The 24,048-nt window shown below is 45.8% G+C and overlaps 1 protein-coding gene across 1 annotated transcript; it reads left to right on the plus strand.

The window, feature by feature from the left end:
• The first annotated feature begins 430 nt into the window (after positions 1–430).
• LOC149366055 (oxysterol-binding protein-related protein 11-like) lies at positions 431–22,643 on the plus strand. The gene is made up of 21 exons (XM_089548018.1): positions 431–646; positions 1,048–1,079; positions 1,302–1,407; positions 1,481–1,528; positions 1,648–1,729; positions 1,796–1,875; positions 2,512–2,736; positions 3,695–3,736; positions 3,834–3,914; positions 5,765–5,838; positions 7,687–7,775; positions 11,617–11,756; positions 13,768–13,853; positions 14,901–14,982; positions 15,757–15,889; positions 16,611–16,721; positions 17,129–17,283; positions 18,660–18,776; positions 19,930–20,091; positions 20,955–21,038; positions 22,148–22,643. Exons 1-21 carry the CDS (start codon positions 632–634, stop codon positions 22,205–22,207), a joined length of 2,004 nt encoding a protein of 667 aa, XP_089404144.1. The 5' UTR covers positions 431–631; the 3' UTR covers positions 22,208–22,643.
• The last annotated feature ends 1,405 nt before the right edge of the window (positions 22,644–24,048 follow it).

Genomic DNA, 24,048 nt, shown 5'->3' on the forward strand with positions numbered 1-24,048 from the left:
GAGTGAAATGATCGTCACCCGCGCTTATAAAACAAGTCTAAAGTGGTCCATCAGATGTGTTTGAAACAAGGTCTTGGTTTGAAATACGGTGATCTGGAAAAAGGAGCAACAGAGTCATGCTAGTTACACAACCGTCGTTCGGCCGCGCAAATAATCGGTTGCTGCTTTTCCACTGTGCTTTAATTGCCACAGTCGCAAGCTGACTCTTTCTTAAAGTAAAAATTACTTCTGAACCGAACTGGTACACATTTCTTTGCAGCTCTGCTGTACTACCGGTAGTACTAACCTGCAGCGAGTGCCAAGTTAAACCATGGAAACAACCAACTACTGCAACGCTGTAACCAAAAAACTAAGGGCTTTTTACAAAAAATACGTTCGACGCGGCACCTTTCGGGGATCTTTTCAGTAAAATTAAGCTTACTTTTGATCAGCATCCAACTTGTAGTTTCTTTCGTGGGAGGGCGCTAACGTCATATTCTTTTTTTCATTAAAAGACTGGCATGTCGTATCAAAATGCCGGTGTCGGTTTGTTTTCCGCGGAAAGGAAGCGATTGGACGACGACTTTCGTGTGCCCTAGTAGGAGCACCGGGAGTTTTTCTGCCATGTTTATGATCGAGTCGATCAAGTGCAATGGCGGACGACGAGGTAGGTGGTTTACATCTCTCGTAAACATTTGATGATGTTTTACATGTGGATAAAGAAGAGGAAGTTCGGCGTATTGGGGCAGTCATGATTTTGTTCAAGGTAAATACATTTGGCAGAAATGGACGACCAAGCTACGGAATTTCGAGCTTGCAGCTGCAGGACATCAAACATGTCACCGCCCTGTGCGGCCTACCCCGTGATCGTTTCGGGCTTGTCTCGATAAACTCAAAAGCTGCGGTTGCTAACGGTGTCCTCGGCTAACATTTTCATAGCACAAGGTTCATGGTCGCTACTGACTGCCTCATGTCAGCTATGCATCGCTGGACTATTTGTCGCGAGGCGTCCAATCTAACCTACTTCCAGACCCGAGTTCACCGTCTCTTCGTGTTTGTTGTGCGCAGGAACTGGATGCTGAAGAAGAGAACAAGATGAGGTAAGTGCCTCAGCTATCTTGTTAACGTCTGACTCATATACGACCTATATTATGCTCTATTTTTCACGTTACAATAATGTGTCGGCGCCGCGAATTTTGCCAGCTAGAGGTTTCATTTTGGCCTTGCTGTCCACGCTTGAGTGGTTACGGACAGGCAGAAATTGATTTTCTTTTTCCGCGCTGAATGCTTCACAACTTTCTGTGCTTTATTCCGGTTCTCAGGCAACCCTTAGAAGGTCAGCTGTACAAGTACACAAACGTCGTCAAAGGCTGGCAGTACCGATGGTTTGTGCTGAATCCGGACATTGGAATGTTGGAATACTACATGGTAAGCTCTCTATCGGGGCGATCAGTTGCTGTTGCGTGCTCATCACGAATTCCTCTTCCTTCCGGCTTTTCAGTTGGATGAAGTCAAGAAGGGCAAGCCTCGGGGAGCAGTTCATCTTGCGGCAAGTTATATTTATTTGTTCATCTGTATATATAGCTCATGCTCTGACACATCCTCACCTTGCACATCAAATTCGTAATGTGAGTTTAACTTCACTCAATTTTTACTCCATTTGAACAGGGCGCCGTGATTTCACCTAGTGATGAAGATGGACAGATGTTTACTGTCAGTGCTGCCTGCGGGGAAGTGTACAAATTGAGAGGTAAGTGCTTATTTTCTCTCTAGCGGTATATGAATATGGCCATTCACCATTGCTGTTGTTCTTCAGGTCAGGATGCAAAGGAGAGGCAATTCTGGATTAATAGGCTACGCAAGGTCGCGGAAGACCACACAAAGACCATAGCCCAGGTGTGTATTGCCAATGGAACAATAGTCACATCTGAGCCCAAATCAGTTGTGGACATCGGTTTCTGTGTTGCACGAGAGGCCATGTTATAGGTCGGGCCGTGTGTTGTCAAGCACTTGAACACTCTGCGAGTTGCAGACTTGCTGTCAAAGTGTTAGGCTCCTATGTAAGAAAGGTGGTGTTGGCAAAAACTGCCGAGCTGTGGCTTTATATGGATGTAATCTGAGCAGCCTTTGGGACATTTTTTTCTTGCGAGCTTGACGCAAGCACAGGTGTGTTGTAGGTCGGTGATGCTGCATTGCTTACATTTCAACAGATAGATGCACTGAATTGCTGCTTTTGTTCAAGAGGAAAAGTGAGCTGCCTATTTAATGATCATCAGTACGCACATCTGTGTGCAAAAACAGTGTAACACTCTTTCAAATTCTATTCGCATTCATCGTGGTCAAATTCAGCAGACATAGTCTCTTGTGCGAGTGCTTCAATAGTGTCGTTGCTACAAAGACATTAAATCTCCCGATCTTCGCTAGTTATTACAGAAGTGATTTTAAGAAGTGCTGCATCCTGAAGGCGGAGGAGATAATACAGAGCAAAAAGTACGTGGAGGTTTCTCCGCATGCAATATGTTGCACTTGCAGAAAAACCCTCCGTTGCTGCCTCGTGAAATCCGTGGGCCCCACGAAGGTGTGGTGCCCCAGGACAAGGGAAGCGGTTCAACGCAGAGTTCGCAGACGGTGTGGTACACAACCGGGATGGGAGCACACAGCGAGCCGAGTGCGACACCCGCAGAGGCCTTCTCCTCGGTGCGGGATATCCTGGCGCGTGCTGGGAGACTGTACCACAGTCTAGCCCAGTCTATTGAGGTGCGTAACAGTGCTTAAAGGGAAACTATGTTCATTAGCGTGCATGGGGCTACAATGCATGCAAGGAACCGATTGAAAAAGCGCAGAGCTGTTGGTCATAGCTAGTAAGCCATTTTTGCTCGTTTTTGGAGCTAGCAAACGTTAACGCAGATACAGCATGCCAACAGAAGGAGTCGGACAGCTTGGCAGACAATAGTGGAGCATTTGTTTTTACTGCACAACCCACTTTCCCCTACAAAACGCATCGAGCCTCCCTTTCTAAATAAACAGTTCATTCATTCATTCATTCATTCATTCATTCATTCATCCATTCATTCATTCATTCATTCATTCATTCATTCATTCATATTTAATTCATTCATTTTCCGTTTTTATTGACTCTGGAACAGCATTAGGACAAGAGCTTGAGTTAGTTGCCTTGCCCTGGAGGTGTCGTTATTGGTTGCTGAGGCGCTGACCCACTCTGTCAGCTACTGCAGGTTTACGTTGCCTGATGCAGTGAGTCATTGAGCTGATAAAGCAAGATGGCGTTGACTCATATGTGTGCCATGATGTCTGCTGTGCTTGAAAGCTGAATGCGGTGAAAGCCAAGCCACACAGGCTTTGAAGATTATAAATCAGTCCAAATACTTTAGGCCTTATGGTGTCTCTTTGCAAGAGGTGATGAATTCTATACACGTTTTCTCCACTTTGTGCATTTGACATGCATGGAATTTGCATTGCCCTCAACGCTTTCTCTGAATTTTTTCTGCACCCATTTGTAGCTAGTGCCCTCAAATTTGAGAAGTGTTTCCACTTTAGTGTTTGATTCCTGCGCGAGTCTTTTTGGATAGTTCTGTCGCACTGTGGGCAATATGGGCGCTGTGCAAAGAATGCGCTTTTTATCACTCGTCTTGTATCCACGCCCTCCTGGAAGTGGTGTTCACTTTTCCCTCTTCTGTCTGTGCTTCCGTTGCAGGGACTTCCTAGCCATGGCTCCGGTTTTAAGTGTTATGACCGGGTGAGTGTTGTGCTGCGAATATTCACTTCTCAAAACTGACAACATTCAACGTGGCATCCAGGATGTGACGTATGTCGCACCGTTTTGTCTTTGCCAGGACATGCTGTTGCTGAAGGCTACGTCGTGTGCCACTGTCATGTGCCTTGAGCAGTGCCTCAACATTCTGCAAGAAAGCAAGGTGTGTTTCTCCAGCCTTGCAGTGTGGCCTGCAAAGTTTGGATGGTGGGGCACAGCCCCCTTTTTTGCCGCCCTCGACAAGAAGGCACAGATTCGATTCATACTCCAGTAAATGCCTGTGGGTTACATCGGGAATACAAAAAACTTCTCTTGCTTTGTCAACAGAGCGAGGCCTCCTGTACGCGCCCAGAAGAGCACATTCACCTGCAGGGTAGCCTTGTCGGCGTGTGCTAAGTGCAGTTACGGTTTAAGCCTAATGGCTTCTGACCCTTGACTTTGCTGCTGATGAATCTAAGGTATTGGCCGACCGCTTAAGACATGCCAGGCCTGCAGCTGAAGAATGAAAGCCTGAGAAATAGTTCTTGTTTTCTGTTTAATGCACCTTTTTTCTGTGTGTATGTGTCACAAAAGGCCGATGGACTAGTGCTGAGCTCTCGACTGAGATTTTATCATAGAGCGCGAAAATATATACATATATATGGGGTAAAAACGAAAATTCACCCTAGGTGGAAGGTGAAACACTTTAAATTGTTTTAATTTTTACGTAGTTGAGACAAGGGCAAACTCTGCATACACTGTTAATGAAAGAGGGAGTGTTCGGGCTGGTGTTTTGCAAGAATTGGTACGGACACCAGTGGCCATGATTAGTAACCAGCAGCTTGCAGAGGCTCCCTGTGCAGTTTGTCTGCTCTGCATTACTGTGCACTTGCGCCTAACCTAAAGACTCAAATGTTAGACTGAAAGCATCCAGCAGCACGTGTTTTCTACATATAGCAGCTTTCGTTATTCAAGCCAAGCACCTGGAGCAAACTGTGCAGGCTTGGTTATCCACTTCTTTTAGAACTTGCCAGTAAAATAACGGTGCCTCTATCGCAAGAAAACTGGTGCAAATAAACGCATTGCATAGCCGGTGACCTTAGTGGAGGTACAAGTGTAGCCCCACGTTGAATTACTACTGTTACTACTGTGGGACTGAATGCATATTGAGTGACAACTAATGCAGATCTCCTGTCTTAGAAGTACATGCAGCTTGTTGTTGGTTATTGTACACCAGCACAAAGTGTGTAATCTGCATTCCTGCACATTGCATTAACAATTCTCTGCCACAGTTAATTCACGTGGTCTCCAAAAGGATGGTTGGGGAAGGGAAGCATGGTTTTTAAAAAAAATTCGCCATAAATAGCGCCGTAAGTTTGCTGTGTTTTCACCATTTCTATTACGTTTGGAAATGCAGAGGGCAGTCGTAAAAGCTAGCAGCACTGCCTTCTCGCAGTGAGCCGTGATTTGTGAGGAAATCTGGCAGATGAGAGGAATATGTCGGAGATGGAAGCCCTCACTCTAAGCTCTAGTGTGCTGTGTGGAGTTTAAAAGCAGCCACATAATATACCGCTCAGTTTCATGAAACGGTATTGTGGATGTCTTAGTCCTGGGTCCGTCGCGCTTGGACAAAAATGGCATTAAAAAAAAAATCAGCATTGCTAAGCTTTAGCTGCTTCGCACATTACATAGCAAGAGCTCTTAAACTGCATGCCATACTGCCCATGTTGCCCCAATGGGTTGTTGATGGCCCATGTATTGCCAAGGCCACCTCTTCGCAGTGCTGCACCTGCACGGATGAACCTGTGTAGAATGCAGTGTGGGCTGTGCTCCACGTATGGAGCGCTAGTAACAAGCTTCACTGAAAAATTCACTGAAGCTGTAACAGGCTTCACTGACATTAACAGCTCTTGCTGTAAAAGTTGCTATTTACTGTGACCACATTTTTTTTGCTCTTCTGACAACGTTAGTGAATGCCATAAATATTATCCAAATGGCCAGTATGTATATATACTTTTTTTTTTCTGTCGACAGGCGCACTGTACTCCTGCCGGCCTGCCTGCCAACTCCACGGTTGAATGGCTGGAGCCATCACACTTTGGCGAAAAGTGAGTGTAGTAGACCTCTCCTTGCCTTCTGACTTCTTCTGAGTGTGTACTGGCTGTGCACGTTCTTCTGTGGTGGGGCACGGTTGAGGAATGCAGTATTCGTACAGCCTGCTGCTGTTGTGTGTGAGTTCCTTGCACGTGGTGCGGAGTGAATCCGCAAGATGAAATTTTAAGCACATAAAGGACCTGAAATGGTGGTGTACTTAGCCTCAGTGTTCCTCTGAATCATTTTCAAGCAGTCTTTTGGCATTGGAGCCAAAGAAAACCGAGTTACTGTCACGAAATTTCGGGGTGCATGAAGTAATTCTAATGCATCAGAACTCGTGACCATGCTTTTGCTGTGTGGTAGGGCTCATAATGGATTGTAATGTTTGCGTTATCATTTGTTTGGTTATATTATTGAGCTTTTTAGGGCAAATTTTATTTAGGAAATAGTATATCAAAGGCTTTAGCGAGGTGCATGTACACATGAAACGCTCCTAAATAAGCTTATTACAGTTCCTAGTTTAGGTTTTGTAGAACATTTTGCGGGTTTTTTTTTCCTCAAGGAAATCTCTATTCTCATTGTGTACCAATTGAACTATGTGATGAAGGACACACAAAAATGACAAAATTGTATATTTGTTTTGACATGCTCATTCTATAATTGCCTGCATGATACATTGCACTTCATTGCTGTGCATATTTCCACTGCTGGAAAGAGTTTCTAAATTTATTAGTTTCATGCCTTTCAGTACTAAGGCTATTGTTTTGACTTATTACATTGATATAGCGGCCCTTAAAGTTAACGAAGAATTTAGCTTAGTGAACAAGTTGCCAAGAAGCCAGTGTTGGTTGCTTTGTCTCAGTGAGCACACAAAAACATTTTCATGTTACTGTAAGTTCCTGCTAGTCCATATATCGCTTTAGTACGTTAAACCACACAATTTTCTTTTGGAGATTTAGAGGTACTAATAATAATGTGCTTCAGTATATTTTATCCATCTGACGTTGATGGTTCTCCTTGCATCTGCTGTCTGCATTTATTGCATTCGACTCTCTAATGCATTATATTGAAACACTGAATTGACGATTCGAGGCTGTCAAGTCAAGGCTGAAAAAAAATCTTCCTTTAAACTTGTTGAAAATAACTCACGTCATTTGGCGCATTGTTTAGGTTAGTTTAGTTTAGTTTACTGGGGTATAATGTCCCAAAGTGCGTTAGGCTACTACGAGGGACGCTGTAGTCAAGGGCTCTGGAAATTTCGACCACCTGGGGTTCTTCCAGTGTCATCGCTTAATACATGGGCCTTTAGAATTTTGCCTCCATCTAAATGCGACCGGGATTGAACCCACTTCTTTCGGGTCAGCAGTCGAGTGCCATAACCACGGAGCCACCACGGCGGCTACTTGGTGCATTGTGGCTTTAAACTATGCTTCAGTAACGGCGTATTTGCTGAACAGGAAAAAAGAAAAAATTCAAAGTTAGCGTCTTATTGCCAACACCTCTTCTTCTGTTCCTTGTCTGCCAATGTGGTATGGTTTTGGGAACAGTGAGCCAGTATGCTCAAGTTTATGAACTAGTTACATACCAAGTTGAAAGTTTAGAGAAGCTAATTAAAAGACTAGCGTATAAAACTAGTACACAGACATAGAAGAAGACAGGACGAGCGCTAAACATCAAGATGTTTAGCACTCGTCTTGTCTTCTTCTATGTCTGTGTACTAGTTTTATGTGCTAGTCTTTTAATTAATGATGACACACCAACTAGCCCAGCTTTCCGCATTGTTTACAGAAGCAATTTAGGTGGAAAACATTGTAATTTGAGACTGCGTCCCTCTATCCTGCTGCTTTTATTCTCTTTTGCAGCGTACTGGACGGTGGTGACGGTGAACTGGGACCCTCTTGTAAGCTGGGCCAAACAGCAGCCACTTCGAGCAGCGTTTTGTCTGGCCCAGGTAACGTCGGCGGTCCCGCGAGCTGACGAAAGTGCCGGCTACTGTGAGGGTTGCTGCGTCTCTCTTGCTCGTACAAATTGTGAAACTCACCGTCGCCACAGAGCGCCAACGAAACCGTTCCGTCTGCCAAATTCGGTGGCGCTAAACGGCACACTTTTGAGCTGAAGCACAGACTGGCATCCGTTGTTACGCTTGCCAGCGCACAAATGAAGGTTGAAAGGTGGGGTGGGGGTAGCACTACACATACGTAGATCTGCTGGCATCTTCTGTTGCTTGGAAAGTGTCAGGTGGGGTGAGGTTCTGCAGTCATCCGTCTGGATTTTGATTATTACGTCACTTTACAAATGTGCCTCGTTGAAGCAGTATTACTACTATACGTGTCCCTTTTCGCTCTGCCGCGCCTACTTTTTGCGGCAGTAGACAGTGCAGTTTTGGCACGGTTCGTTGTGATGGATGCACCGGTTAGCTCGGTCCAGCACTGTCCTCCGGCATAGCTCAGTATTTTTTTGTGTGACAAGCATTGACAGCAACTTGACACACGTCCACGCTGATTACACATTGCTCACAAATGCGGCGGTCTTGACGTGAGGGACATCGGTGGCATTTACCAGCCTGGCTAGGACCCTTAGTTACGTTAGTTGACATGAAGCTATTGCTCAGAACCAGAAAGAAGCATTCATGGTCTTGTGATCACTTTTAGTTTGTTTTTTGTTTTTACTCACAAGAAGCACCAAGCCAGTTGTATTTCCAATGCACTCGGCACGTCTGGCGGTATCGTCATTGACTTCATTGTAACACTGCTAACAGGGGAGGTTAGGGCAGTATTTGTTGTGGTAGCAGCTGTCTGTACGGGTTTGCTAATGGTAGGGACCTCTGGATAAGCCAACTTTCTCAAGCCAACGTGTGAAGTGGCACGCATTCTATTGTTACATCATTCGAGTAACTCGCGAGAGCACCAGGAGTTTTATTTATTTGAACCTTTTATAAGTAAATGAAGGCTTGGGTCTGTAGCTGAGTGGTCTAATGGCATCCTAGATATTCTGCTCTACAAAATAGTCATAATAACAATTTACTATAGTGCTTCTTTAAGGCTGATTTGATGATAGACAACCTAAATGTCGCCATCATCTTTTTCCTTCTTACTGGAATGTCAGTATGACTGTAGTCAGACATGCTTTCTGAAGCCTACCGACTTTTACGGTGTGGCTCATTTGGAGAACTAGGTCTGTAGGGTCTTATGTTGTCATTATGGAACGGTTATCTCGATGATGGTTGCTTAATTGAAGTCTAATGTCACGTTGGTTTACTATCGGTCACCGTTGCATATGAGCATAGCATAAAAGGAAGGGCAACCATTGGTGATGTTGCTACCGCTGCTTAGTATCCTCAAATGTGCTGTGCCACACTGATGCAACAAATCTTTTAAACTGCATTTCAACTCTTTTACACTTAGTAGAATATGTACTTGCCATGGGAAGTATGTGTAACACTTTAAACTGCACATCGTCTTGTGACATTTGTGCATGCTAGCATTGGTGTTAGTTATTCCTGGCATGCGCAGTATGTCGGGTAGCAAGACTTGTGACATATGACAAAGGATGAGCATTCTTTTCGTCCTACATTCAATTAGTAGTTCGGATTTATCTCTTCTCATCTTTTTAACATCGAACAACTAGGCATCTGATGCAGTCTCTTTTGAGGCAAGCTAGTAATACGAGCATAGATTAGATCGGTTAGTTGACAAACTCCTTTGGGGCTTATATCTCTCTCACAGCATGTGTTCAACGTCACTCGATGAATTTTGACGGGGCATGCTCACTTTTACGTGCCGATTAGATCAAAAGTGCTCAAACAGCTTCTTCTGAGCAGGATTTTGCTGGGCTGTCGAAGAGAAACACGGGCGCAGAACTAAACGGCCAGTGTGCAGAGAGGCTTGTTTTGCTCTGTCGACGAATCAAATCACTGTGACCAATAAAAGATGCTTTTTCCTTTTCACATTCGCCCGTGTCTTCTTGGCTTCGTGGTAGTCTTAGTGCAGGCCTTTGCATGTCAAAAGCAGTCGTCTGTAATACAGTAAGTAGCATGCATGTGCTGGATGCGCTTGCTTTGGATGACATGAATTGGACGGCAGTTTGTGAACGTTGACTCTGCCAATGGCGTTAGTCTTGCGCAGGTTAGGCGGGCAGGAGCATGGGAGAAAAGTGTTTTCTTCATTACGGATGATTTCATTGAGGCGGTTCATGACTGCACTAAGGGTGGGCGCGTCTAAAGTTGAGGACCGGTCTTGTTTCTAAGGTGAGCAGTGTGGAAACCAAGACGTGAGACAGATGAAACAAAAATGTCTTGCACGTGTTTCACGTGTGCCTCGTCTTTACTTGTGCTCGGTTAGCTTTGAATGTGGAATTAGCAGCCATAAGCCACCATTCTAGTTTTAAGTTTAGTGTTTAGTTAAACCAAAGTCTGAGCAACACCTTTTATGGTGTCTCATTAAAGGCTCTTTCTTGCATGCCATCATACGTCACCTTTAACCAGCAAAAGAAGGAGAAAGCTTAGATCTTCTGTGCTGTGCAAATTTACCTGCAGCCCTGTTGTGAGGACGAATGTATAGCAGTGCATTGTAGCGTAGTAGTTGCACGACACATAGTTTAGTCTAGACAGTGACTTGCTTCGTATCTAGTATTTGATCGGAAATGTGAATACTTCGCCTGTTCTCCGCTAAATTCAGATTGAAGCCCAAACTTCAGTGTTGACACTTGGGATGCTGAAGTTATTAATTTTGCTGCATCTCACAAGTGTGTGGGCTCTATGCTAGGAACAGTAAGTTTTGGTCTGTAGGTGCATGACGGCACAATGCATGCATAAGGTGCTTTGCGTTACCGAATGCCATTGTCTCCAGCTGTGAAATCTGCCGTTTGAGTGTGATGGAGGTACAACGGGTGGTGTAGCGTCTAACTGAGCTCTTGTGCCTGCCAGTTAATTCAGTGTCCTGGCAGTGACAGGGAAATTTTATTGGGGTGATGTCATGCAAATTGATTCTCTGAATTAGTTACTCAAGATTAGAGAAAGCATTTGAGGAGTTCTCTTTTTTTTTTTATGGCTACCACATGTCCTGCTTGAAGCCTAAATGAGATACGAGGACAGGCTGCAGTTTCGTAGCTGCAGTTGGGAAAAAAAATAAAGCTGACAGAATAAATAGTCAATGTGTAGCACACATTGTTTTGCATGGTTAGCATTACAGCACAGCTAGTTTGTACAGCTCTTCCTGACTGCGCTAGTATTGATGCTCCTTCCTGTGGCACACACAATGCAATGAGCAGAGGTTTAGTAAACTGTTAATCATGCTTTCATTATCTCCCTGGCTCCTCCGGATATCGATATTAGGCTGTCTTTTGGAAGAAGTCTTATGCAAATTTTGTGCCATTGTACTGACCATAGTCACAGCCTATGCAACTCCTAGGCATTGTGTTGGAGTCAAAAACACTGGTGTGTGTTCAGTGGTATCTTGTTGGTTACCCTATCTTAACTCTGTAGTAAATTTGCTTGTTCATTCCGAACAGCTGTCATGAGACATCTGGAATAGCGCTAGTACTCCATTGAACACTGCAGAAAGAAATATTGGTTTGAAATGAAGCCACTTTAATTTTGTGCGTACAGCATTCAGAACCTGGAAAAACATATTGAAACATACCCTTGGGCAAGCTTCCAGCTATGCTATTAAAGAGGGCTTTTTCGCCCGTGCACCTACAGAGGTTTTTTTTTTTTTTTTGCATGTTTTGGGGGTTGAGTGATGGCACGCAACATTGCAGGCGGGATGCCTATAGCATCGCTTCTTTCTCCACAGCGGTGAATGCCAACAATTCTGGCGAGGTGCCCGACGAAGACGAGAGTGACGACGAGGACACTGCAATTCCAACCGAGGAGAACAAGGACGCCATATTGCAGCTACTGTCCAAACTCAAGCTTGGCATGGACCTGACAAAGGCATGGACAGCGTTGCACCTTTGGCACTAGCACCTTGTGCACGTGTTAATCTCACTTACTGTCGATAGCTCACATATTTGCAGCTATTCAGTTAACTCTTTAACTGCCAAATTAATTCCCAAAAAGTGTCCCGCCACAATGGCTTAGTGGTTACAGCGCTCGGCTGCTGGCCCGAAAGACGCGGGTTCGATCCCGGTCGCGGCGGCTGAATTTCGATGGAGGCGAAATTCTAGAGGCTCGTGTACTGTGCGATGTCAGTGCATGTTAAAGAACCCCAGGTGGTCGAAATTTCCGGAGCCCTTCACTACGGCATTCCTCATAGTCTGAGTCGCTTTGGGACGTTAAACTCCCATAAATCAAATCAGTCAAATAAATCAAAACCAAAAAATGTGCCAAAGTTGTTTAGCGTTGCTTGGCGAAAATGACTGTTGTCAGGCTTAAAACGCGTTTCATGGACGACTACCACTCTCTTGATGAAAATTGCAACACACGCAATTGCCGACTGTAACTCGTCTTTGGCGAGGGAAGCAGTGCAACATCAGTCTGGAGGAATGTCATTCGTCATTGGCGATACTTGTGAGACTTGGCAAGACTTGAGGCCACAAAACAAAGAAAACGATGGCTTCTATGATAATAGTGAGTGCACTTTATATAGTTGCCGGGCTGAGGATGGCCGTCACTTTTGGCTGTGTTGTACTTAAAAATAACAAATTTCTATATAAGGTGCCTAAGTTGGGGGCGTGTGAATATTAGAAAATTTCTAATAGCAAATCGAATATCCTCCTATTCGATGCGCTGCACGAATCAGATAGCACATGTTCAAAATTCGAAACAAATCAGATATGCTGTCACGTTTTCGACTAATTGGAACAAAGTTCGAGTAAGGCACACTGGAGTTCTCTGCGATGACTGTCTCAAAAGGAGCATCCACTCCGACGTCGCACAGCATGCTGCCATCATCAGCTTTTACGGAATTAAGGGTTCGGTCGTGCGACGCGGTCCATTCATATGGTGGCATGGCACAATTCCCATGCGTAGCTTCCAATATTGGGCAACATGGCTATGCTCAAGCATGTTTTGTGAACCGTGCCTTGATGGGGCATCTCGGATGCCATGGCTCGTACGAAGCTTTGGACTCTATCATCTACTGAGGTAGGGCATTGTGTATTCGCTGCTGTCATCAGTTTCAGATGGTAATTTTACCATACATATTACGTTGTAGTCATAGATTTAATAGCGTAGCATGCCCCTAATAAGTCTTTTGGCAGCCATAGCTGTAACTCCATATGTTGTAGCACCGTACTGCAGTGCCGCCACTAGCATTTCGTTGTATCTGCGTGCATTAATCATATTCAGTTAGGCAGCAAAGCTACACTGTTTGTATTCAATTTGGTATTGAGAAAGTGCTATTTAAAAAAAAAAACGAACATCATAACCGTTAACACACTAGATCGCGGTTGTCCCAGAGTGACTTATAAAAGTGACAAGGTCGCGTTCTGGCACGAAAAGAAACATAATAGGGCTTTGTGTCATTACCTGCTGTTGGCTAGGTGCAGAAGAAAACAAATGACCAGCGTATTGAGGCTGCGCACGCGCATGCTTTTTATTCATCAGCAACTATCTGCATGATAGTAAGCAGTGGCATTGCATTCCTTGCCTTGCGTAACTGTGCCGTTACTTGTGTGGGCATTTTTCCGTTGTTGTGCCCCTTTTGTACTCCTAAAGCACATTTAACTTTAACTCTTATACGGGGATTAGCGTATGGCTTGATTGCCTCAGTTCCCTGCACACAGGTAGTAGTTTTTAGCTAACAATAAACTGTTTTAAAGGGCCTCTCACCCATCTTCACGTGGTCTCCATATGTTTGCTCTAGCGTTAACCATTTCCTGGCGGGCCTAGCATACTGACATGCTGAGTTTCAGATGCAACACTGTGGGAAGGGTAGGCCATGTCAACTGCACTCTGCGTAATGATCGCCGTGCTACCATTTTGCTCTTCTTTGGGCCCCTAGGTGGCGCTACCAGGCTATGTTCTGGAGCCCAGGTCTCTCCTCGAAGTGTACGCCGACTTCATGAGCTACCCTGATATGTTCCTCAGGTGAGTCAAAAATTCCTCTGTGGTTACCTACTACTGCTGCAGCCAGGGCCATTTAAAGGTGTGCACTGTTGGACAGTTTGGTTTGTGATGTTGAGAAGGTAAGGAACATGGGCAAGGGAAGAAAGGCTCAGTGGTTATGGCACTCGGCTGCTGAACCGAAAGACGCTGGTTCAATCCCGGCCACAGCGGTTGAATTTCAATGGAGGCATAATTCTAGAGGCCCATGTGCTGTGAGATGTCAGTGTGCGTTGAGGAACCCCAGGTGGTCGAAACTTCTGGAGCCTTCACTACGGCGTCCCTCATATCCTGCGTCGCTTTGGGACGTTAAACCCCCATAAACCACATGAAGGAAGGAAAAAAGTGCGCAACGCAAGTCTTGTTCCTGTACGTTTGTTTGGTTTGGTTTATGGGGTTTAACGTCCCAAAGCGACTGAGGCTATGAGAGACGCCGTAGTGAAGGGCTCCGGAAATTTCGACCACCTGGGGTTCTTTATCGTGCACTGACATCGCACAGTACACGGGCCTCTAGAATTTCTCCTCCAAAGAAATTCCAGCCGCCGCGGCCGGGATTGAACCTGCGTCTTTTGGGACAGCAGCCGAGCACCATAGCCACTGAGCCACCGCCCCTGAAGAACCCACAGGGCTCCTATGTGTTATGTGTTATGTTTGTGTTATGTGCCTACTGATGTTGGTTGATCAATTCACTTTCTTCAACATGAAAGACTCATCCAGAGGATATAAATGCTTGCCTGAAGTAGTGCGTGATGTTAATTCTTTCTCCTTTGCTTGTTGGTAGGCAGCAGTAGTGGGAACAGTGAGCAAAAGTTGCTTTAGAATTTGGGGTAGATCAAAGTCAGCAACTAATGATTATGACGTAATGGTAGCATGTTTTTACAGCATCCTACTAAGTATTGCTCATTTTTTTCATATCTCTGCTCGCTGTGCTGGTAGTGGTTGCAGAAATTTACTGTCCTTGAGGTCTTAATTTTCAATTTCTGCACCGGACTAGCCCAGCCTGAAGCTCATGGGTGCAACGTATGTGTGCAGGATAGCAGATGGTGAAACGCCAGAGGAGAGGCTGGCCATGGTCACGGAATGGCTACTCTGCTCACTTTATGCAACTCGTAAGGTAGGTTGTTGCTGGGCGCTCAAGCAGCCTGTTATGCCTGGTGGTCAAAAAATGATTAAGGTGACATCAAGAGAGGAAGAGAATAGAGTGAGGGAAGGAACAAACGTGAACTAATGATAACCTATCTGGAATCAAGAGGAATTTCGGGCATGGTCTTGGCACCTAGTGTGGAGAAGATAAGGTAGGTAGATAATGAGGTAAAGGTCACTGCGTAGGCAGAGAGTAAGTTGGGAAGGTGTGACTGGTAAATTTGTTCGCACAGGATGACCGCAGCTGTCACAAGACAAGGCTAATTCATAGTGCGTGGGAGAAGCCTCATGTTCAGCCGATCTAGATTAATGGAGCAGCTCTAAATGTTTATCAGCGGCGTTCAGCGACCCTTGCGAGCTGCATTCAGCATAATCTAGCTGCATCTGTGCATGTGCGAGGGAATTTGGATTATTGACATTAGCTTCATGTTTCTTTTCTTTTTGCCTCACACAGGAGTTGGGCAAGATGGGCTTGCTGTGCCATGTTATTAGAGTTTCATAATAAGCATTGATGCACATGAAAGGCCAGATGCTGGCTATATCAATTCTTTTTTTTTCTCGGCGGTTACCAACTGTGCTTGTCGGTTTTACCACTGCCAAGTTTTTTTGCTTCAGTGGGCATAACTTTCGGCCAATAAGCAACTTGTTGTTCAAGTTTGTTCCAGCCCTGGCTAATGTCACCAGCGTGAAATGTAGCATTGAGCCTAACCTGTTGGAGAAGTGATTGTGCCTCGATCTCCTGCAGAGCCGGTCAGCGAGAAAACCGTACAATCCCGTGCTTGGCGAGATGTTCCATTGCTCTTGGCAAGTAGGCGGCGCTGGCGAGGTCGGAACTCAGGTCACCTTTGTTGCGGAGCAGGTCTCCCATCATCCTCCAGGTGTGTGCTCCGTGCATTTGCGGCCACGCTTCACAGAGGTTGCACTTCGCTGAAAATCATCTAGTATAAGATATGTCTGGTCAAGATAAGATACTGCTATGAATAGGAAGCGTGGCTATTCTAGACTTCCGCTTTTTGGGCACTGTCCAGAAGTCTGCAAGAATGCAACTGGTCCCCAATGCTGCTTGGACACTGCAGAAGTCCGTGTCCTTACTTTTTGAGGCATTGCAGGCAGTGGCCCAAAATGGTTGAAGCATTGCCTGCCTCAGTCATTCTTGTGGGCTGCCTTATCACCTCAGCACTGCCTGCTTGATAAGCATAAAGCACTCAGGGTCAGTGCTTTATGGTTTTTCTAGAAGGGAACCTGGAGACAGATGGAGTAAATACACTCCCTTGATTGAAATTTACTCTACCTTGGGGTAATTCCACTGACTACATTGGGTGAAGTTGTAGCATTCCACTGTTTGTCTCATCACTGGGCTGCCAAGATTGCATTAGAATCTGTTCAGAGGGTTAGGCCTAATCGGTGGCCTACAGAGTAGAAATGCATGTGGCTGTGTAGCTACAGAAAAGCATAGATGCTTGCATATTGCTGGGTAATTCCGACCTACCCGGTGATATAAACGATTCCTTTTTTCCTGGTTTTTGTTGCAACCCGTGCTGAGGTCTGTTCTTGGTCCTGTGTTTCACTCGCTGAATAGGTTATTTGTTGAATTTTCAGTGAGTGCCTTCTACGTGGAATGCCTAGAAAAGCAGATGTACCTCGAAGCATCACTCGGCATCAAATCCAACCTCATGGGAAACTATGTGGGCCTGCAGTTCATGGGCAAAGGTAATTTTTGTTGTCTGTGGACTGTGATCTTATTGGTTGCTCATGCCCTGAACTTCAACAAGTTTGCTTCCATTACTTTCCACTTGTCACTTGCAGACAGAGAAGTCTAGGGTTGTTTCAAACTGAGCAAGCCTCACTGCCGTTTCGGTTGACATCAGTGTTCAGCTTGCAGAACTTTGTCAATCATTTGATCTTGGAAGATTGTAGAGAAGAGCTGTGCATGCACAATGTGGCCATGTAAAACAGGCCAATTTTTTTCCTTGCCCGCTTTCAGCAAGTGCTTTCAACATGTGCTGAAAGCAATATCCGTAAGATCCCAGAAAACACTTATCCCAGGATGTCACTGTTGACGCTGCAATGCCTGCTGTATCAAGAGTTGTAACGTTGGGCCACTTTGGTTGTTTCAGTTGAACTGAGATTGCTGAGCCATGGTGAGACGTACAGCATTGGGCTCCCCACGATGTACTGGAGGTCACTGCTCAGCGAGCCCTACGTGGAGCTCGGTGGTAGAGTCACCGTCACGTGTAACGATGCCGTGGCACCAATCACCTTCCACACAAAGGCAAGTGGCCACCTTGGGGGATGACTGTTCCGCATGGGGAAGGTTAGATTTCTGACATTATGAACTGACATGCGTAGTGAGGGTCCACCTTAGGGTGTGTGTCAGGCATTGGATTGGAGCTGACTGCCATTAAGTGCAGAGATAAAACAGACGCCAGGTGGGTGGTTGGGCTTAGTGTATTTATTCAACCCTGGTTGCTCTACCAGTACAGCAAGGCAAACACACAAGAATGGCATATGTGCACAAACTATGGTACGGCCTTCATCAAAGATATGTATCGCACAGTCTTCTTTTAGGCCATGCAGTGGGGCTTCCATTGCTTTGTCAAGTGTTCCAAATCTGTCAACAGTGTGAGAAGTTCACATCCTCAACATCCGGAAGCTTCGCACTTTCGCGGTTGGAGAAAGCCCCCCATAAGGCGGTTTAGAAGCAACATGTTGGTCTCTGTATTTTTGACTATGGCTGTACGTTCCAGCACTGACCAGAGAAAATTCAAGCTAGCTTGAAATGATTTCAAAGGCTTATAGTAGCGTGTTATTAAATCACAAAAAAAAAAACAAAAAATTACCACTCTGCTCTTTTGTAAAGTGATGTAACTAGGTAATTTGTTAAGCTGGAAAGTTCATCAAATCAGGCTTCACTAGCCATGGTGGTGCAGTGGCTGTGGCGTTTGACTGCTGAGCTCAAAATAACTCCAGTTGGTCGAATTGAATCCAGAGCCCTTTCACTAGGGCACCTCTCATAGCCCATGTGCACCTTCGGAACATTAATACCTGCATACCATGCCTAGCATTAAATTGTAATAGTATTTCTCTGTCATGGCATCGTTTGAAGATGAAGGTCCTTCTGAAAGAATTTTAGAGAAGGTTAAAGGGCTGAGGGCAGGCAGTGCATGGGCTTCTCTGGGCCTACTTCAGTTCGGTGTAGTTTTCTGCACACAAATGATGATGAGAGGAAGGGAAGAGCTTGAGCACTGAAGTAGAGACTAGTGCGATGTAAGGAGTGATGAACTGCCGGTTGCATGAGACAGGCGAACAGAGCAGTGCCATTTGGACATTTGAGCATCGACTACCTGCAACCCGGTCAGCTTTGCATGTTGTGTCCATGATATACTGTTAGAGATGCTGTAAATTTTGCTGGTAGCTGTACGTTCAACTGTTTCATTGATTAGTAACATCATGGGGAGATGGGGTTGAATGACCAGCTAACACCAAGACTTGCAGCATCTTTCATGGTAGCCTGCTAATATTTTTCTCTTAAATCATTGAGTAGTGGGACAAACACAGCGTACAACTTTGAATTTCTTTTCCTCGAAGCTCACTTAATACTGCCACCATTCGAGAAGTCCTCGAAGCCTAAAGGTCAGCGTTTTTCAGCCGTTTTATGGAGGCAAGCTGCATTGCATCTCTGGTGAAGTCAAGTCTGCCGCAGGAGAGACGGTGTGCAAGCTCTCGGGGGAATGGAACACCAGGCTGGAGCTGCAGTATGCAGATGTGAGTTGGTGCTCATTTTATCCTTGTTTCTGCGCAGTGATTCTTTCTTCAGAGCTGAAGACTGACCAGTCAAGGGTGAATTGTCACCTGATGAAATGTTGTCACTGCAACAAAAATTGTTAAAGGGACTATGAAATAAATTTATTGAGATCACGTAAAGATAGGCAATGCATCACTCGTCACCCCAGCGCATGAATTTTTGAGCTAGCACCAATAACAACGAAGTTATAGACGATTAAAAATCACGCTCCTCCTCCCCCCCCTCAACTCGTACGTGCGGGGCACCATAAAAAAATAAAGAAAACAGCTCCGGGACTGGGCACCGCCCATGAATACGTCATTCGCTGATGTTCGGTTTACGACGCACTCCCGAGGAGCAGCGTGCGTCGGCAGCGTCTCTCCGGTCTCTGCGCTTTCTTGGCTCCCGAACTCGCGACAGAAAGAGGCGGCAGAGCGCGAAGGCAATGCCTAGCTGGCTCGCGCTTGCCCGAGGGGGTCGCGCGGCGGCTCGAGCAGACGATTTTCACCGCTACCGGAAGTGTGCCCGTGACGTCGTAACTGCCGCGGCTCGAGCGAATGACAGCGTGTGGTGGCCTGCCGACGTCATGGGACTAGTGACGTCTGTTTTCCCGATTTTGGTTCCAAAATGGCTCCCTACGAAGACACCAAACGGCCTGCGAATTTTAAAAAACACGATTTTTAAAAATTCATAATAAATTGCCGGCTCAGTTCCGAAGACTCATACTTGGTGTGAATGCTTCTGAGCATCACTTCTAACATTTACAAGCGGCTTTTAATTCTTTGCATGGTCCCTTTAAGTGTCGTTAGCGCGGTGGAGCAGTGGCACTTGATACAAGAAAATTGTGATGCAGCCTTTGTTAGGTAGCACCCGGCAAGGGCGTATTGCTACCCAATAAGGGTAGCACACCAATAGGGGCACATCATTGGCTGACATCATGTCAGTCGACAGGTTCGCCTGAAGCTGCAGTGAGAAGCTTGGTGTATGACACCACTCAGATGGGATTGACATCAGTGTTGCCTGTTCAGCGGCATTTGAAACTGCCCATGCAACGGGTGTATCAAGAGTCAGCGCAGGTTCTTTTCTCTCTCTATCTCTCTGTTGAACGCGCTGCTGGCTCGGTTTTACCCACAGGGCCGTTTAAAGGAGTGGAAGATTCCCGAGCTGAAGCGGCATCCGAAGCGCTGCCGTCCGGTGGACGCCCAGGACAGCTTCGAGTCCAGGCGTCTGTGGCAACCCGTAACCCAGGCTCTGCTCGCTGGCAATGCAGTGCTGGCCTCGCACCACAAGTGCCAGGTGAGGTGCAAGCCCTGAGGCGGCAAAGGCAGGGCCTCAGAAAGGGGGCTTCAATCAGCGATGCTGAAGTGAAGCATACTGAGGGAAGTGTATTGAGCACAGGACTCCTATGAGTGTAATGACCATGTCAGACGGTGGACAGATGTGCACATTCGTTGGATATTTGGGTCACAAAAGACAGTGGCTTTGTGTGTGTGTTCATCTATGACTGGGTGCATGTGATGTCAGGCATATCATTGGTTTTTGTTTGCTGTTTAACTGGAAGCCTTTTTTTTTTTCTTTGCAAAAGCTATCTATATGGAACAGTGCACTAAAGTAATAACTAAAGTAATTACTTATTGCCATCCACCCAAGCGCAGCCATATGGCTTCAGAGGAAAGCTATGTAGCTTCCGCAGAAACTTCATGGTTAAAGAAGAATTTGTCCTGGTCCGGGGTTCGAACCCAGGACCATCACTACATCACTGAGCTAACCGGAAGAGCTAGCATGTCGTAGGGCGAGAGCGAACTGATCAGTAACTCGGAGTGGGAATAGTGTTGGTCAAATGTTTAGGGGAATACCCCAGGGTGCAGTAGATTTGTGATAAGGTTGGTTGCTTGGGTGGATGCCATTGAGTAGTTACTCCCTTTTTGCAATTCTACTCCACCTTGGGGGATTATCCCTCTAAACATTTTAGCAGTGCAGTAAAGTTTTTGCCATGTGAGAATTTGTGCACATTAGCTCAGCAATGCTCCATTGTGTCAGACAACTGAGATTTTGTTGCGGTAAGGCTCAGCTGGCTGACAGCAGCCCGGTGCCACGGTTCCTCACTGAGACGGGTGCCCTAATTAATGCACCTTATTACCATTGCCTCTACGCAACAGATTGAGGACCGGCTACAAGAGCCACCTAGTGAAAAAGGCGACACTGAGCAGGGAGAAACTGTGCAACGGGCCCACGACGCCAAGGTGAGCAACCTGCCCTTGCTCAGATCTCTTCCTGCCTTCTTTCTCGGCGGTGCTGTTTCATAACACAGTGATCTTGTTAGAGAAGCCTATGTCTTTTGGAGCCGCTCCCCCTTCCTCCTTGACTCTGCCACAAGTGGAGGAGCGCTCGCCATCTCTCTGTATGCCTGTAAGCAGGCAAATGGATGGGTGAACGGGAAGGAGAGGCACCTGCTCCACTCCAACCTTCCCATTGCGCCAAGGATACAAGCTGTTCTTTTTTCCACTAGGGATGCTGATTACATTGATTAGCATGGATTCACTCAAGACTATCACTGATCCCCGATGTCCCGTGACTTCAATAAAGAATAGTAATGCTGCTAACACATAAAATAAAGTAAAATGGTGTTGATGTATATAGTATTTTTGCATGCATAGTCATCATCATCACCAGCCTGCCTTCGCCCACTGTGGGGCAAAGGCCTTTTCCATGTCTCTCAAATTAATCCTGTCCTTTGCCAGCTGCAGCCACTGTATCCCCGCAGACTTCTTAATTTCATCCGCGGCAAGGACCAGCAGTTATCTTGCCTTCACATGACATCGACTAGCATATCATTAACCCGTGTTTGTTCCCTCACTCACTCTGCCCGCTTCCAATCTTTTAACATTACACTTGTAATTTCTCTTTCCATAGCTCGCTGCATTGTCCTTAACTTAAGCTGAACCTTTTTTGTTGGCCTCCACATTTTTGCCCCATTTTCGCATGCATAATGCATATACTAAATGCAAATATTTATCCAGTGGGCTCACTTCAATTCAGGCATTGGTTTACCTAAACTGACATTTCTATCCTCAAATAATAAATCTCCCCTTAATATGAATCGCACATAATTCGTCACTTAAAAAACCCTCCTTAATTTGAACTGCACATAATTCAAACAAAATTTTTGGTCCCCTGTGAGTTCTGATTGTGAAGAGTTGGCTGTACCAAATCACTGCAGTAATGAGGTGACTCAATGGTGACTAACATTACGCAAACTCTGAAGAGTAGGCTTATAAATTTGTGCACTGAGAATTGGCAGTGTGATTGTTTTCCTCTGCGCACTGCTAGCATGTTCTTTTCTCCTCTGCAGCTGTTCCAGCTTGATGGAAGTATATGGAAATACAAGTATCCCTTGGGCAAACCAAGCTAGCCTTTTCCTGGAACCTGTGAAGAAACGTCATGGGCCCAGAAATTCTGCTGCAATTTGTCAGGCTCGACACAACAGTCACCTCATAAGCGGAAACAGCAGTGTGTCATCTCACGATTGCTGTGCGGGTATCCAATTCCAGAGCAGAACGGTGGCCTTCCAGCCCTTCAAGAAGTGGTCTTGCCACCAGCATGCAAATGCTTTCGTAGTGTGCAAGGTTTCAGAGACAGATTCTGGCAGCTTGAACAGTGGACAGTCATTGCTTTGTAAAATGCTGGCTGCACTTTCTTCTCAACTGTGTTGTGCTATTGCCTTGAGTATATATTGTACAGAGAAAAAGAGCGAAAAAAAAAAGAAAGTTGAACAGAGCGTTCTGATATTGTTATGTATTTTGGAAATGACATTTTTAAAAAATAAAATGACGTTTTTGCACCTAAAAGAACTTGCTTTTCACATTTCTGATAATTCCTCCAGAGGACATCTACATCCTTAGTTTCACACTTTAGTTTGATGTCTTCAGAAGTACGTACACAGAGCTTACCACTCAAGGCAAACCCGCCGTGTGCCTCATTCAGGCGGTTTGTCCGAGGTCTTGTGATCCCAGGAGGGCTCGGGAAGGGGGCACGTGTGATAGACGTTAGCATGGAGGAAGCAAAGGCAAGAGGCTTTTGCCATCCTAGCTGCAATGCAAAATGTGCACCGGGAGTTACGTGTTTTCTCAAAGACTACTGGAACTCGCGCTCATCACACAATGGCGATGTTTGCATCAGCCGTCTGTCATCTGCTGTCCAGTTTTTCCGTATTACCCGGAGGGAAAAGCACCGCTGCAATTTTCTTGGAGCCCTTCATTCACCACTAGAATGCCGGGAAGCTGATGTTCCGTATCACGGCTTGGCACCACGGGAATGCCGGTAAGCTGAGGTTCCGTATTACGGCTTGGCTAATGTTGCGCTGCTAAAGTGGAACAATATTTAATTGTGATCCTTTGATGACACACGAGAAATGCAAATGAGTAGGTCATGTCGATATCTGCTATTAGAAAGAACTTGATAGTCCGCTGTGCCTCATTTGTTGCGAACATTATGTAGACGTAATGAAACGTGATTTTCTCAGGTACCACCACTGCGCGTCATGAGGGTCATACTTTCGTATATCTGGAAAAGTTGTGCGGCTGTTACACGTACGATCAACACATGCCTTTTGACTAGCGGTTCTGCCCTAATTACGCACAATTGTCACAAAATTTACTCTATGTAGTTGGTGGCCAGCGGTGGCCGGTGTCGGCCTTTGGTTACCTGCGCGTCGGCGGTCAACTATTGCCAGGCGTTAGCAGGGGTCGGTTATTTGCATCTTGCCAACCATTGGCCGACAAAGCAGTTTGCCAGCCGTTGCCTAACGCTGGCCCGAGGTTTTGTCGGCCGAGCATACCGGCTACCAACTCAAGGCCAGCGACTTACCAAACATCGGGCATTGGCTAATTTCGCTTGGGCAAGAATGTTCCTTGCTTGTGGCGAAATTCACGGTGTTTTGAGGAGAGGGTCGCGTTTTAGCGGTGAGCACTCAACTTTGACATGCTCTAAAATACCCATTGGCAATTGGAAAGTACTGAAGTTTTGTCAGTTTTGGCATGTGGAGGAGGAGGAATAAGAGGAAAGGCAGGGAGATTAACCGAAAGAATAATCGGTTTGCTACCCTGCAGGGGAGGGAAGTGGGTGAGGGGATAAAAAGAAACGAAAGAGAAAGGAGAGTAACAGAAAGTTGAAGTCACATGAAAGTTAGCATTCGTGAAGTCACAGCCTATTATGCAGGCCTGAAGTACGCAAGAAGCGGAGCAGTGCCTTTGG

The sequence above is a fragment of the Amblyomma mixtum genome, chromosome 1 (genome assembly GCF_055824585.1).
Source record: "Amblyomma mixtum isolate Tamu chromosome 1, ASM5582458v1, whole genome shotgun sequence".
NCBI lineage: Eukaryota > Metazoa > Arthropoda > Arachnida > Ixodida > Ixodidae > Amblyomma > Amblyomma mixtum.

Bases quoted from the DNA above. Each gene is read 5' to 3' on its own strand.
- LOC149366055 (XM_089548018.1), top strand. The intron at 2,737-3,694 runs GTGCGTAACAGT...CTTCCGTTGCAG, and splicing joins GTCTAGCCCAGTCTATTGAG to GGACTTCCTAGCCATGGCTC. The intron at 3,915-5,764 runs GTGTGTTTCTCC...TTCTGTCGACAG, and splicing joins ACATTCTGCAAGAAAGCAAG to GCGCACTGTACTCCTGCCGG.